Source organism: Oncorhynchus tshawytscha, linkage group LG10 (assembly GCF_018296145.1).
Source record: "Oncorhynchus tshawytscha isolate Ot180627B linkage group LG10, Otsh_v2.0, whole genome shotgun sequence".
Lineage (NCBI taxonomy): Eukaryota > Metazoa > Chordata > Actinopteri > Salmoniformes > Salmonidae > Oncorhynchus > Oncorhynchus tshawytscha.
Genome location: NC_056438.1, coordinates 60,321,428 through 60,334,948, shown reverse-complemented (window position 1 = coordinate 60,334,948; position 13,521 = coordinate 60,321,428). Strand labels below are relative to the sequence as shown.

Sequence of the window (13,521 nt, the reverse complement as noted above, 5' to 3'; positions counted from 1 at the left end):
TCATTACATGGCCCCATACAAGGTTAATTGTGGTAAAAGCGCTTTCATTTTTCTTTCCTTACCTGTAATTATACTTTAAGTAGCAGGTTGAAATGTACCATTTTAGATAACTCCTAAGATGAGGCATTGTTTCCTGTGAGAGGCAAGCATAATGCAGTAACAAGAGAAAAAATGTCAAAGTAACAAAGGAATGTAAACTCATACTTAGCTACCTTGCAATTACCATAATGACTAATGCCACAGCAGCCAACCTGTACTATTTAACAGAGCTGAGACAAATGAGTTCCTAATGCAATCTGACAAAACACCTCTCTCTCCCTCTCCCTCTTGTTCCCCACTTTCTCTTACCTCTCTCTCCATCTCTCTCCCCCTCTGCTCTCTCTCTCTCTCTCTTCTCTCTCTATGTACCTGTATCTATGTACAGACGGTGTTGATCTCGATGATGACCCATCCTGTTCTTGGCCTGCATCATCTCCATCCAGTAAAGACCAGACTTCCCCTGGCCACTGCGAAGACTATGATTTTGGTGAGGATGAAGGGGGCCCCGGCCTACCGTACCCGTGCCAGTTCTGTGACAAGTCCTTTAGCCGCCTGAGCTTCCTCAAGCGCCACGAGCAGAGCCACGGTGACAAGCTCCCCTTCAGTTGCACCTTCTGCAGCCGCCTGTTCAAGCACAAGCGTAGCCGCGACCGGCATGTCAAGCTGCACACCGGCGACAAGAAATATCATTGTGGCGAATGCGACTCGGCCTTCTCACGCAGCGACCACCTCAAGATCCATATGAAGACCCACGCCTCCAACAAGCCCCACAAGTGCCCTGTGTGCCGCCGGGGCTTCCTCTCCTCCAGCTCCCTCCACGGACATATGCAGGTACACGAGCGGGGCAAAGACAGCAGCAGCAGGGGGACAGGCAGTGGATTCTCCAAGGAGGAATGGAAGCTGAAGGAGACAAGGAAGTGCAGCCGCTGTGAGGAGGGCTTTGACGTCCCTGAGGAGTTGCAGAGGCACATCGCTGAGTGCCACCCTGAGTGCTCTCCATCAGAGGACGGGGGCCTGTGCGGTGCCCTGCAGTGCATCTACTGCCACGAGCCCTTCAGCGATGAGGGCATCCTGCTGACCCACATTGACCAGGCCCACAGCCATGACCGCAAAGGTCACTGCTGCGCCGTCTGCTCCGAGCACTTCCTCTCCGTGGAGGACCTCTATGCCCACATGGACATCCACCAACTCCCTGAGTCCAGTAACCACAGCAACAGCCCTTCCCTGCTCACTGTGGGCTACACCTCCGTCTCCAGCACCACCCCGGACTCCAACCTCTCCGTCGACAGCTCCACCATGGTGGAGGCCGCCCCACCTGTGCCCAAGACCCGGGGGAGGAGGAAGAGGGCTGCCCAGCACACCTCACATGACGTCGGGGGACGCTCCTCCAAGCAGCCCAAGATCTCCTACAGCTGTATCTACTGCAACAAGCAGGTGTTCAATAGCCTGGCCGTACTTCAGATACACCTGCGGACCATGCACCTTGACAAACCTGAGCAGGCACACACCTGTCAGTTCTGCCTGGAGTTGCTGCCCTCCCTGTTTAACCTGAGTGAGCACCTAAAGCAGGTGCACAATGCCGAGGACCATGCCGCCCTGGTGGCCAGCCTGCCCGACGCCTTGCTCCAGTGTAACTTCTGCACTGAGGTGCTGAGCAACCTCAACGCTCTTCAAGAACACATCCGCTGCTCCCACAGCTTCCCCAGCCCTGTGGCCAAGGAGAGCAATGCCTTCTTCTGTCCCCAGTGCTTTATGGGGTTCCTGACCGAAGCCACGCTGGAGGAGCACGTCCGTCAGACCCACTGCGAGGCAGGCAGCCTGCGTTTCGACTCCCCCCTGGCGGTGACCCCCAAGGAGCCCGTCATGGAGGTGTACTCCTGCTCCTACTGCACCAACTCGCCAATCTTCAACAGCGTTCTGAAGCTGAACAAGCACATCAAAGAAAACCACAAGAACATTCCGCTGGCACTGAACTACATCAACAATGGAAAGAAGTCTCTGCGGACCCTCAGCCCTTCCTCACCCATATCGATTGATCAATCTTTCCTTCATGGTTCCTCCTCTCGTGGCAATCGTGGCATTAGCGAGTTCATCTGCAACCAGTGTGGGGCCAAGTACACCAGCCTGGACCTGTTCCAGACCCACCTGAAAACTCACCTGGACGGGATACAGCCCCAGCTCACCTGCCCCCAGTGCAGCAAGGACTTCCCCAACCAGGAGTCCCTGCTGAAGCATGTGACAGTCCACTTCACCATCACCTCTACCTACTACATCTGCGAGAGCTGCGACAAGCAGTTCACCTCAGTGGACGACCTGCAGAAACACCTGCTGGAAATGCACACGTTCGTGTTCTTCCGCTGCACCCTGTGCCAGGAAGTGTTTGACTCCAAGGTGTCCACTCAGCTCCACCTGGCCGTCAAGCACAGCAACGAGAAAAAGGTGTACCGCTGTACCTCATGTAACTGGGACTTCAGGCACGAGGCCGACCTGCAGCTGCATGTCAAGCACAGCCACCTGGAGAACCAGGGCCGGGCCCACCGCTGCATCTTCTGCGGGGAGTCCTTCGGCACGGAGGTGGAGCTGCAGTGCCACATCACCACCCACAGCAAGAAGTATAACTGCCGCTTCTGCAGCAAAGCCTTCCAAGCCATCGTACTTCTGGAGAAACACCTGAGGGAGAAGCACTGTGTGTTTGAGGGAAAGGCCCAGAACTGTGGCGCCAATGGATCGACCACCGGAGGAGTGGACCACCACCCAGCGACCAAGGATGACGCAGAACTACAGGGTCTGTTGACCAACAGCCATGGTGTAGGGGTGGCAGGATCAGGGGGCGTGTTGGAGTCCCCAAACAACCATGATGGGAGTGAGGAGGAGGTGGACACCGCTGACCCCTTGTTCGGGTGCGACATCTGCGGGGCATCGTACACAATGGACTCCCTCCTCACCAACCACCAACTCCGAGACCACAACATCCGCCCGGGCGAGAGCGCCATGGCGAAGAGGAAGTCAGACATGATCAAGGGCACCCACAAGTGTAACGTTTGCCAACGCACCTTCTTCTCAGAGGCAGGTCTGAGGGAACACATGCAAACCCACCTGGGCCCCGTCAAGCACTACATGTGTCCCATCTGCGGAGAGCGTTTCCCCTCGCTGCTCACACTGACCGAGCACAAGGTCACCCACAGCAAGAGCCTAGACACAGGCAGCTGCCGAATCTGCAAGATGCCCCTGCAGAGCGAGGAGGACTTCATGGAGCACTGCCAGATGCACCCAGACCTGAGGAACTCCCTGACGGGCTTCCGGTGTGTGGTGTGCATGCAGACCGTCACCTCCACCCTGGAGCTCAAGATTCACGGGACCTTCCACATGCAGAAGACTGGCACAATGTCCACCAACCACCCCATCGGCCGCACCACCAATCTGGCTTCCCACAATCACCATCATCACCAACAACACCACCAAGTAAACCAGAAGCTCTTCAAGTGTGCCTCGTGCCTGAAGGAGTTCCGGTCCAAATCTGACCTGGTGAAGCTAGACATCAACGGGCTGCCGTACGGGCTGTGTGCCGCGTGTGTCAGTGCCGCTGGCTCAAAGAGCTCCAGCCCCAAGGTAATGAACGGAGGCAGGCAGCAGCAGGGAGGGGGAGGAGCCACAACCCCAGCCATGCCTGCAGCAGCATGGACCGCTCATATGGAGAGTCTCAGCCCCGGGGAGGGGAAAGGCAAGCTGGCCCATTCATCGTCATCGTCCTCCTCCTCTATCTCCTCAAGCGCCGCCAAGACTCGGTGTACCAGCTGCAATGTGAAGTTTGAGTCAGAGGCGGAGCTGCAGAACCACGCCCAGACGGTGCACAGGGAGCAGGGAGTGGACTGCAACAGTGGGCAGCTCAGGACCCCACAGATCTCCCCCATGCCCAGGGCAAGCCCCTCACAGACTGAGGAGGTAAGGGACTTTAATACATGTAAATAAATAAACAAAAGGTGCCGGTTTCCCTGAGAGAGATTCAACCTAGTCCTACACTAAAAAGCTATTTTAATGGAGATTCTTTATTGGCCATGCTTTTTATTCCTGGACTAGGCTTCATCTGTGTCAGGGAAACCGCCCCTGTATGATAAAACATATCTTATAAAATTACCAAATTAGAAAAGTACCAGAGTTTTATGGTTGTCCAGTGAGCTTGTTAATTAATCACAGAGTATACAAATTAGTTTCGGATTTGTAGCCAAAGAACTGCTCAGAACTACTCAGAGTGCTCAGTAAGAATGTGACATTGACACAGTATAAAACCCTGTGTCCTTGTGTTGTCTTTTCCTCCTGGTCTCTTGCTCAGAAGAAGACCTACCAGTGCATCAAGTGTCAGATGGTCTTCTACAGCGAATGGGACATCCAGGTCCACGTGGCCAATCACATGCTAGGTAGGAGAGGTGACTCATTTCATATTTCTCTCCATGTTTATGGTCACTTGTTTTGAGGTACTGTCTAATGTAGTCATACAAAGGAATATCTGTTGATATGTTGTTAATTATTCAACATATTTCCCGAAGATATTCCATTTACACTCCATTTTGTTCATTTTGCAGACGCTCTTATCCAGAGCATATTGTTTCATATTTGGCTTTAAATCTTTCACACTCTCCCCAGATTGCAGTACTAAATACACCCTTTGTTGTAACAAAAATAATCACTGTAAGCATAACTATAGAATATAAAATCTTCTATTTTTATACCTTGTGAATTTGTGATGAAAGCCTCTGGGATGCATGAACATTGTGTGAGCCTGCTTTTGATTTTCAGACATTCTTGTCTGTCAATGCTGAAATGCCTGATCCTGTATGAAATGTATGAAAACAACAATGTAGTACAATTTGATGCATGTAGACTAAGTTCATCGAACAAGAATCTAGATAAAACCCTTTATTCAAATGTTATTCAGCACATTAATATTCTGAATGCTTAATTAAAACACAAAGAGCATACCCTCTCCTGTTCTATAATTCTCAAATGTCTTTACTTTTGGCTTTCATTTGTATGCAGGTATAATCATTTGCAGAGAAAACACAATTCACTACCCAGGCTTCTTTCTTTCTTGCCTGCAGTAAGTAGGCGTCTGAATTCCAGTCTCACCTTCCTTTATTCATTCATTTATTCAACTCGTTTGGCGTCTCTTTCATTACACTGCATTATCTGTTGTCTTCAGTGGGAGAGAGACTCATTGATCTGGAACCAACCCGCCTCTCTGTTTGGGACGCGCTCCTAGGCGCAGGTGAATTTAAACACGGTGGGCAATTCTATAAGGACCGGTGGGCAATTCTATCAGGAACACACTGTTTGTGCATAAACAATCACAGGCATGTGATTTCTGATTTTGAGCTGTGTGTGTGTGAGCTGTGTGTGTGTGTGTGTGTGTGTGTGTGTGTGTGTGTGTGTGTGTGTGTGTGTGTGTGTGTGTGTGTGTGTGTGTTGTGTGTGTGAGAAAGTGTGTAGCTATGTGTGTGGTTGGTTTGTATTCATCTGATCTGCTCTCTCTACACTTTACTGGGGGTGCCTAATACATCACCATGCTGGCGCTAGTCCTCTCAAAACACCTCCCCCTACTGGTTACTTTAAGTCTTTCAGCCACACAGACAGGCATGCTATTCCCCCATAATGTTAGAATGGTTTCAGAAAACCAAATCTGAAATGACTTTATTCGGAATAAATACAAATGTGCAATGGATCAAAATCAATTATTGATTGATCGAATGCATTTTGTTCAAGAAAGTATATACTTCAAATAGATTAAAAAGAAATAGATATAATCGATAAAAGTCATTGTAATTTTTTTGTCATTATTTGTTATTTGCCTATAGTTATGTTATTACACAAACATTGTTCAGAGTTGACATTGGTTGGTTTTATATGCTGAGGCATTTCTCTTTCTGCTTTCCCTCTCCGACAATGGGAGGGTTAAACCTGGAGCAGGCTGTAATTACCACAAACCCAATTTAGCTGAAATACCCTCATTCCCCCTCCAAAAAACTGAAATACCCCCATTTGGAAAAAGCTCTAAATACCATCTCTTTCTCCCTGAAAAAGGGACACTTTCTCACTTTAATGGCCATCTGCACTAGAGAGGGGAAACGGGGCTCGGGTCATCTCTGCTCAGCTCTCAGCGTTATTAGCCTAGGTAATGGAGCAGGAGCTGGATTCACAGGGGTGTTATTTTCAACCCATGCCCTGCTCCACTCCTACCCCACTCCACACTGGTTTTGCTTCACACTGATAACTATATATAGTGATGTGGCGTGACATAACGCTGTCGCTAAGTGTATGGAACAACAGAACCCGAGAAGTCCATCTCAGCTGTCTGTCTTTGTAATACAATCATCTCTGACCGTAAACCAAGTGCACTCTGTCTCCCCTTCCTCCCCGCTTTCCTAACCAAAGAGCTAGCTAGCTTGTGGCCTTGTTTGTATGTCTGCCAGCACATTTTGATGCATGGATATTATGCTCGCATGACGACAGAAAGCACAGCTCTCGTGCATTGCTTCTCAACATTTAGCATGATCATTTGGAAGTGGAAGGGAGGGAGGGAAGGAGGGAGGTGGCTATGGGTGTGAATGAAGGAGGACAGTACACTGCATACCAGCCCTAGCCTGGTTGAACCAGACTCAACACTGTGTTCACAATGTTGCCTCTGTGTTCAGTCTGGTTTAACCAGGCTAGACCAGCTCTGGCCAAGCGCTGGAAACAGACCCAAGTGTCTTAAGATGGAGGCTGCAACCTGCTAGGGCCCAGATGGATCAGTACACATTTGCTGTACAGCTGGTCGCTCTGTTTGGGGACCTGGTGTGATACTCCTATCGAGAAAAAAATGATATTGCCACCATCCAAGGAGCAATTTAATAGCAGGCCAGAAGACAGCTGGCCACTCTTTGGTTTACAGTTTTTTTTGGCATGGTGCACTTACAGAATTGAGGGTGCCCGACAAACAGATTTATACTGCTTTCAGTTGTTGTGGTTGTCGACTATCAATTCCCTCATTTGTATCTTTCTTTGTGCAGGATGTTGATTAAGGCATTCTGAATTCTTCATCCTCCACACAGATACAACACATTTGTGTCAATCGTCATCTGTTTGGGTTGAATGAGACAAGCACTCTAGATCAGGGATGGGTAACTGGCGGTCAGCGCGTGACCCCCTTTTGTAGGCCCGCAGTTAAAAAAATGTTTTCTCTCTGCTGTCAAGGGGACGATAAAATGTGTTGCTCAGGCCCACCAAAAGGCTAGAGCCAGCTCTGACTACGTGTGTGTATGGATGTGGGTATGCAGACCTGCGAGACACCGCGGCCCTTCATGATGAGTTAAGATTTTTCTTGGGCCCCACCACCATCAAAATTGCCCATCCCTGCTCTAGATGGGTTGTTTGTTTGCTCAAGTTATTGTTTTTTTTAACTGTTTGCCTTTGAAGCTCCTTCATATGTCAGTTAAGCCTGTTGGGTTTAAACCAACGGGACATAACCTCTCCACAGCCCTTCACTTTGACCTCACCGTGAACTCATGGGGGGGGGGGTGACTTTTGACCCATTTATCCTACTGTCTCAAATATCCCTCTGTGGATTTCAGTGACCAATGACACCTTTTAAAATCATGGGCAGTGAGCGTGGTGCTTAAAAGGTGAAGAAGGGTCTCACATTTTCACAATTTTGGTGTCCACTCTGATCATATATTTTTATACTAGTCCAGTCCAAGCTACTCCAGCCAAGGTGGCAAGGCTCAGAAGGACAATCATAAACAAACAAACCCTAGGCAGCAGGGTAGGACATTCCAGAAAGTGGTTTTGGGGTCACCTCTACCGTTTTTTGGGCTGGTGACAGGACAACGCTGAGCCTGCAGCCAATTCAGGGAGGAGCCTCCTCCCTCTCACAGAGCGGAGCCAGTGGCCTGGTCAGCTTGGGCGGGGGGTGGAGGGGGTGGGGGGCACAGGAGGGGTAGGGTACGAGGTTCGGGGCGGAGAGGGAAAGGCACATTTGGTGTACAGCTGGCCGCTCTGTGTGAAGCAGGTCACTGTGGGCCGTTACAGAGCTGGAGAGAAGAGGGTGAGGAGCATGAGGCCTCTAGCCCTCCTCCAGATTCAACCTCTGTCTCTGTTATCTCTCCCTCCCTGACTCTCTGACACCGTTTTTCATACTAACCAGCAATCTGGCAACCCTAACTGTGTTTGGCTTTTAGTGATGTAGTAAAGCAGGAAGAATAGCTGTTTTCAGAGGCTAAAAGGCTTGTTGTTTAGTTTTTTATATGATCCACCAATCTGGCAACCCTTACTGTGTTTGGGTTTTAGTGATGATAGAGTAAATAGAGAAGTATAGCTGTAGTTGAGGCTAAAAGGCTTGTTTCATTGCCTTCTAAAGGGCTTCAAATGATCCCTTTCCTCCTGGTTGTGGGTCCCTGGAGCAGTTTGGACAATGGTGTGTTGATTAGGCTGTCTCTGTCATTCTCTTTACTAGTGGTAACACACTCACTCACTACTCCATTAAAGGACATTTCTTTTCATGTTGCGTAAAGAAATAGGATGGTTTTTAGTGTTTTCTTGTTATTACCACCAGACAGTATAACAATAACATGTGCTCTGCAATGAATTAATCTCATTCCTAAAGCACATACACATGTAATCTGTTAACTAACATAGTGGAACAGGCTTCTCATTTCAATCCTAGGGGGTTGGATCAGACTCTAAAAGCCAATAGTCAACACAACATACCACAGCAACAGGAACTCGATCAATGTTATGAAATAAATAAGAGAACAGACCAGCCTCACTCTGACCAGCCCAGATCAGCCATTGGAAACAAAAGGAAGCCATGCGTACTGTAGACTGAGTGCGATTTCTAGCCTGATTTGTATTAATTGGTGATTAATAATAACTCCTCTCGATTCGTTAGCGCAGTCACCTCCCGCGCAGTCGAGTGTGCTGCTGCTAATATGCAATTACGCTCACCTTCCTTCCCGTTACATTATACCTCTCTGCCTGACTAATGTGGAGTCCATGAGGAGAATAGAGAAACAGAGATGGGCTGCAAAGAAAAATACTATCTGTAGTTTCGACACATTCAATTGCACAGTTTTTACCTGACTGGATTATAGCTTCTTCCTTAAAAAAAAAGTTAAAGTACTCTTTTAACTCAGAGACTGTCTCCATTAAAAGCTTTTACAGCATTGCGGTGAATGTACTCTTCTTGGAAAGGTATTTCTGTTATGATGGTCTGTTGCTAGGCCAGACAAGCTCAGTCTGATATGGTCCTTATATAGAGATTTTCTTGATATTTTCCCAAACCTCACAGACTAGGCCAACATGTGAGAAAATATGTGATGCTCCCACAGTTCATACGGTGTGTTTGTACAAGGTTTGAGTGAACAATGTCTGGACTCTGTTGTGATTGGTAGGCTGATGTCATGTCACCATGGTGATTTTATTTTGCCAAATCCTTTTGAGGAGATACTGTTGTAGTACTCTACCTAATGACAAATTTGTCTGTTGTAGCTTTAGCCCAGCTACCATGTCAGACTGCTTGGTTTCTCTACAGTCCTGGAATGAGCTTGAGGTAGAAGGCTCATCCTTCCTGTGCTCCAGTCCTGGCTCTTCTATGTTTTATTGATATACAGGAGGGATGTCTCCTTTAGAGTGTTAATGCCAACCCTTGTTCTGAATTGGCCTATAAATACTGGATGATCAGAATGAACCTCTCCATTCCTGTCCCTCCCCGGAGGTTCTTAGATGTCACGGAGGCCAACGGAGCATGCGCACCGCGGCACGCCCCGGTCCGAGGGGGTTGCTAAGCAGTCAGACGGGGAGGTGGCTTATGGGAGCAGTGCAAACAGACAGTTCTGCCTTAGTAAAGGTCAATGCTGCAACCCACACCTCTCAAATCACAGAACGACCTCTCATTGTGTGACCCAGACTCTGAGTGTGACTGGAGAGAGATGCCTCCCTCTGCCCTGGGGAGAATTACAGGGCTAGCGTGGTGTTGTGGTAGGCATGACGTGGTGTGGCGGTGTGGTGTGGTAGACTGACGTGGCGTGGCAGACTGACGCGGTGTGGTTGTGTGATAGACTGATGTGGCGTGGTGGTGTGATAGACTGACGTGGCGTGGTGGTGTGATAGACTGACGTGGCGTGGCAGTGTGGTGTGATAGACTGACGTGGCGTGGCGGTGTGGTGTGGTAGACTGACGTGGCGTGGCAGACTGACGCGGTGTGGTTGTGTGATATACTGATGTGGCGTGGTGGTGTGATAGACTGACGTGGCGTGGTGGTGTGATAGACTGACGTGGCGGTGTGGTCTGGCTTTAGAAGTTGTCACCTATATACAGTAGCTTCATCTGATGAAACTTTAGTGCTAACATAGTCCTTCCGTGTTGGTGTCAGCTGGGAGGAATTACAGCAGTACATCCGGGTGCGATATAAGATAACTCTTCTACTTAAAAGCAATAAAGAAAAGGCATTCCAGTGGCATAACTTATCATAAGCAGATTCTGTGGCTACAAACCAACAACAAACTGCTAAAGAGATGTACCCAAGGATTGGAACACTCTTAATGGCGCACAATTGGTGTTTCCAAAGTGCTGTGTAACGATTGACTGTTCTCATCAACGCTTGGTGTGTGAACGACAGACATGGGAGGAGAAGGGAGGGGAGAAGAGAGGTGAGGGGGGTAGAGCGTGAGCCCCTCAAAAGGCCCCCCAGCGCCAAAGCCTTAATAATCATGTGAGCTGCACTGGACTTCATTACCCTCCTGTTCGACAGGCGGAGTGCCAGCCTGGATCGCTGGCTGGCTGCGGCAAGGTCAACGTTGGAGGAAAAAACAGTTACTGTGTTACTCCGGAGTGGGAGTAGAGAGCGGGAGTGGAGGAGAGGGGCTGCCATCTGTCAGCTCGGGCCTGCCATACCCGCAGAGCAAATGGACACGGGCGGCCAGAGGAGAGGCCACAGACACCCACCGAGCTAAACCCACCGAGCATAACACTGAGGCTTGGACAGACAGAGAGCCAGCCAATGCAGAGCACAGAGATGGACCTTGATGCTGCAGATAAACACAGGGACAGTGCAGGGACAGTGGTGTGTATATAGATAGAGCTAGCTAGCGTGGTAAAGTTGGCATTGGGTTCTGTGTGCTTGTTTCTTAGTGTGAGTGCACTATTGGGGTCTGGCTGTTATGAGTCCAGATGGCAAAGTATTGAACACAAACATGATCTGTTGGAGTATGTTGTCAGATTAAAGTCATTCTTGACATTTTAGCTATATTTTGATAAAGAACTCCTTTTTCGTATTTCATTTTTATATTTTCAGAAGAGCTCTTCACGCTGTCCTTAGTTTCAAGTTTCATTAGTCATATGTAAGGGATACGCACATGGTATACATCATCCAACAAAATGCTTACTTGCAGGTTCCTTCTGGACAACAACAATAAGAAATAGTAAAAAATAAGAATACGAACAATAAGTAAATGGCAGTAGAATAGAATAAACATTTTATCATAAATATAATACAGGAAGGCTCAATATATAATCCAATAGTTATACGTGTATTGGGGAAGGAGGGGCTGGGTGGCAGTGTATGAACTGAGCAGTGTAATAAGAGTCCGGTAGCAGCAGTTGTGATGTGTGTGTCGCATGAACGTATATTTGTGTGTGTATGTCTGTGTGGGTGTGTGCATGAGTGTTAAGGTGCGGAGAATCAGAGCAGGTGGTCAGTCCAGTTCAAGTGTTAATCAGTCTGATGGCCTGTAGATAGAAACTGTCTCTGAGCCTGTTAGTATCAGACCTCATGCTCCAATAGCGTCTGCCCAACAGTAAGGGAGAGAACAGCTCGTGGCTGGGGTGTGTGGGGTCCTTGATGATGCTGCGTGCTCAGGCACCGTTTTGAGTAGATGTCCTGGATGGGTGGTAGCACGATCCAAGTGATGTACTGGACCGTCTTCACCACCCGCTGGAGGGCCGTTGCGGTAGTGCACAATTTCCGTTCCAGACCATAATGCAACTAGTCCGGACGCTCTCGATGGTGCAGCGGTAGTATCTGGAGAGGATCTGGGGTGGCATGCTACATTTCTTCAGCTGCATTAGGAAGTAGAGATGCTGTTGCGCCCTCTTGACAAGAGTGGTGGTGTTGTTGGTCCATGAAAAGTCCTTGGTGATGTGGACGAGGAACTTAAAAACTCGTGACTCTCTCTACTGCAGTCCTGTTTATGTGGATCAGGGCACGCTCCCTCCTCTACATCCTGCAGTCAACAATCAACTCATTTGTCTTGTTGACGTTGAGGGAGAGGTTGTTGTCATGACACCACAATGCCAGTTCACTTACCTCCTCCATAGCTGACTTGTCGTTGTTTGTTATCAGGCCTACAACCGTGGTGTCACGAGCAACCTTGATGATGGAGTTGGTGTTGTGTAAAGCCACACAGTTGTGGGTGAACAGAGAGTACAGCAGAGGACTGAGGACACACCCTTCTGGGGCCCTTACACTGCTCTAGTAGTCATATTTCCCTTTGCCATGCTGTATTGCCCGACTTGAACACCAACAACAAGAGCCAGATTGTCTTGACTCTTGTTGGACATTTTAGAAGCCTCTATCCCTTCTCTCTCACGCAGTGGTGGTTGTATTGTTGTTTCAACTTGCCTGTCCCGGCTGTACAATACACTGGGTCTGCGGATGAAAAAACTACCGGGCATCTGATTTAGTGAGCAACCCTCTCAGTGAAGACCTTTATGATGCCCTCTGGCCAATGTGAAGCGGAGTGGAGGAACCCTGTGGAATGTTCTAAAGCGCTCTCTAAAAGGTTTCAGGTGCTGTGAGACACCGGCCAGCCCCCCGTCCCATCCCGTGTGATAGCAGCACTGCCATTTCTCCTCTCAAGGAGACGGGGCAGACACATGACAATGGACACCAGTCATTTCTAGAGGAAAATGCTCAGTAAAAAGTAGACCCCTCCCATTCCCACAGTGTGGGAACAACATTCCTGTTGTTTGTCTCAGTGTAACATTTCTTTAGCTTTTAGTTTACTGTACTCAGAATTGTACTATAGGCTAAAAACAATTACAATGTCCCCTTTAGATCAATAAAAAGATGTGTACAATTTCTTACAGTAGACTCTCCTCACTTGACCTCTTAACCTTAACAAGATGAGCAGAAAACAGATCTGCAGTTTATCCCTCCACCTCTCCACAACTCTTCCCGTCCTCATCTTAGAAAGTTACTGCTTGTTTTCCCTGTTCCATTCCGTGACTGCAGCCCCCTCTGGCTCCATCGTCAACACACTCCGGAACACTGGGAGAGGAGATGGTCCTGGGCGATTCTTCCTCATTAATGGAACTCCCACAGGAACTCCCAGGATGAAAGCTGCAGTACATACAGTATTACTCCCACAGGAACTCCCAGGATGAAAGCTACAGTACATATTAAGCATTAATGTTGATGTATCAGTGTTAATACAGTTCCTCTGCTAATACACT

At 48.6% G+C, this 13,521-nt stretch overlaps 1 protein-coding gene across 6 annotated transcripts in view; it reads left to right on the top strand.

The window, feature by feature from the left end:
* Positions 1 to 13,521, top strand: part of LOC112260559 (zinc finger protein 521) — a 183,721-nt gene that overhangs the window by 82,502 nt on the left and 87,698 nt on the right. For 3 of the 6 annotated variants that reach the window (XM_024435766.2, XM_024435765.2, XM_024435763.2), the window contains exons 4-5: positions 425 to 3,981; positions 4,370 to 4,463. In XM_024435766.2, coding sequence (XP_024291534.1) covers positions 425 to 3,981; positions 4,370 to 4,463 — 3,651 coding nt within the window. The remainder of the gene's footprint in view (positions 1 to 424; positions 3,982 to 4,369; positions 4,464 to 13,521) is intronic. The other 3 variants (XM_024435764.2, XM_042328821.1, XM_024435767.2) reach the window with 3 other exon arrangements.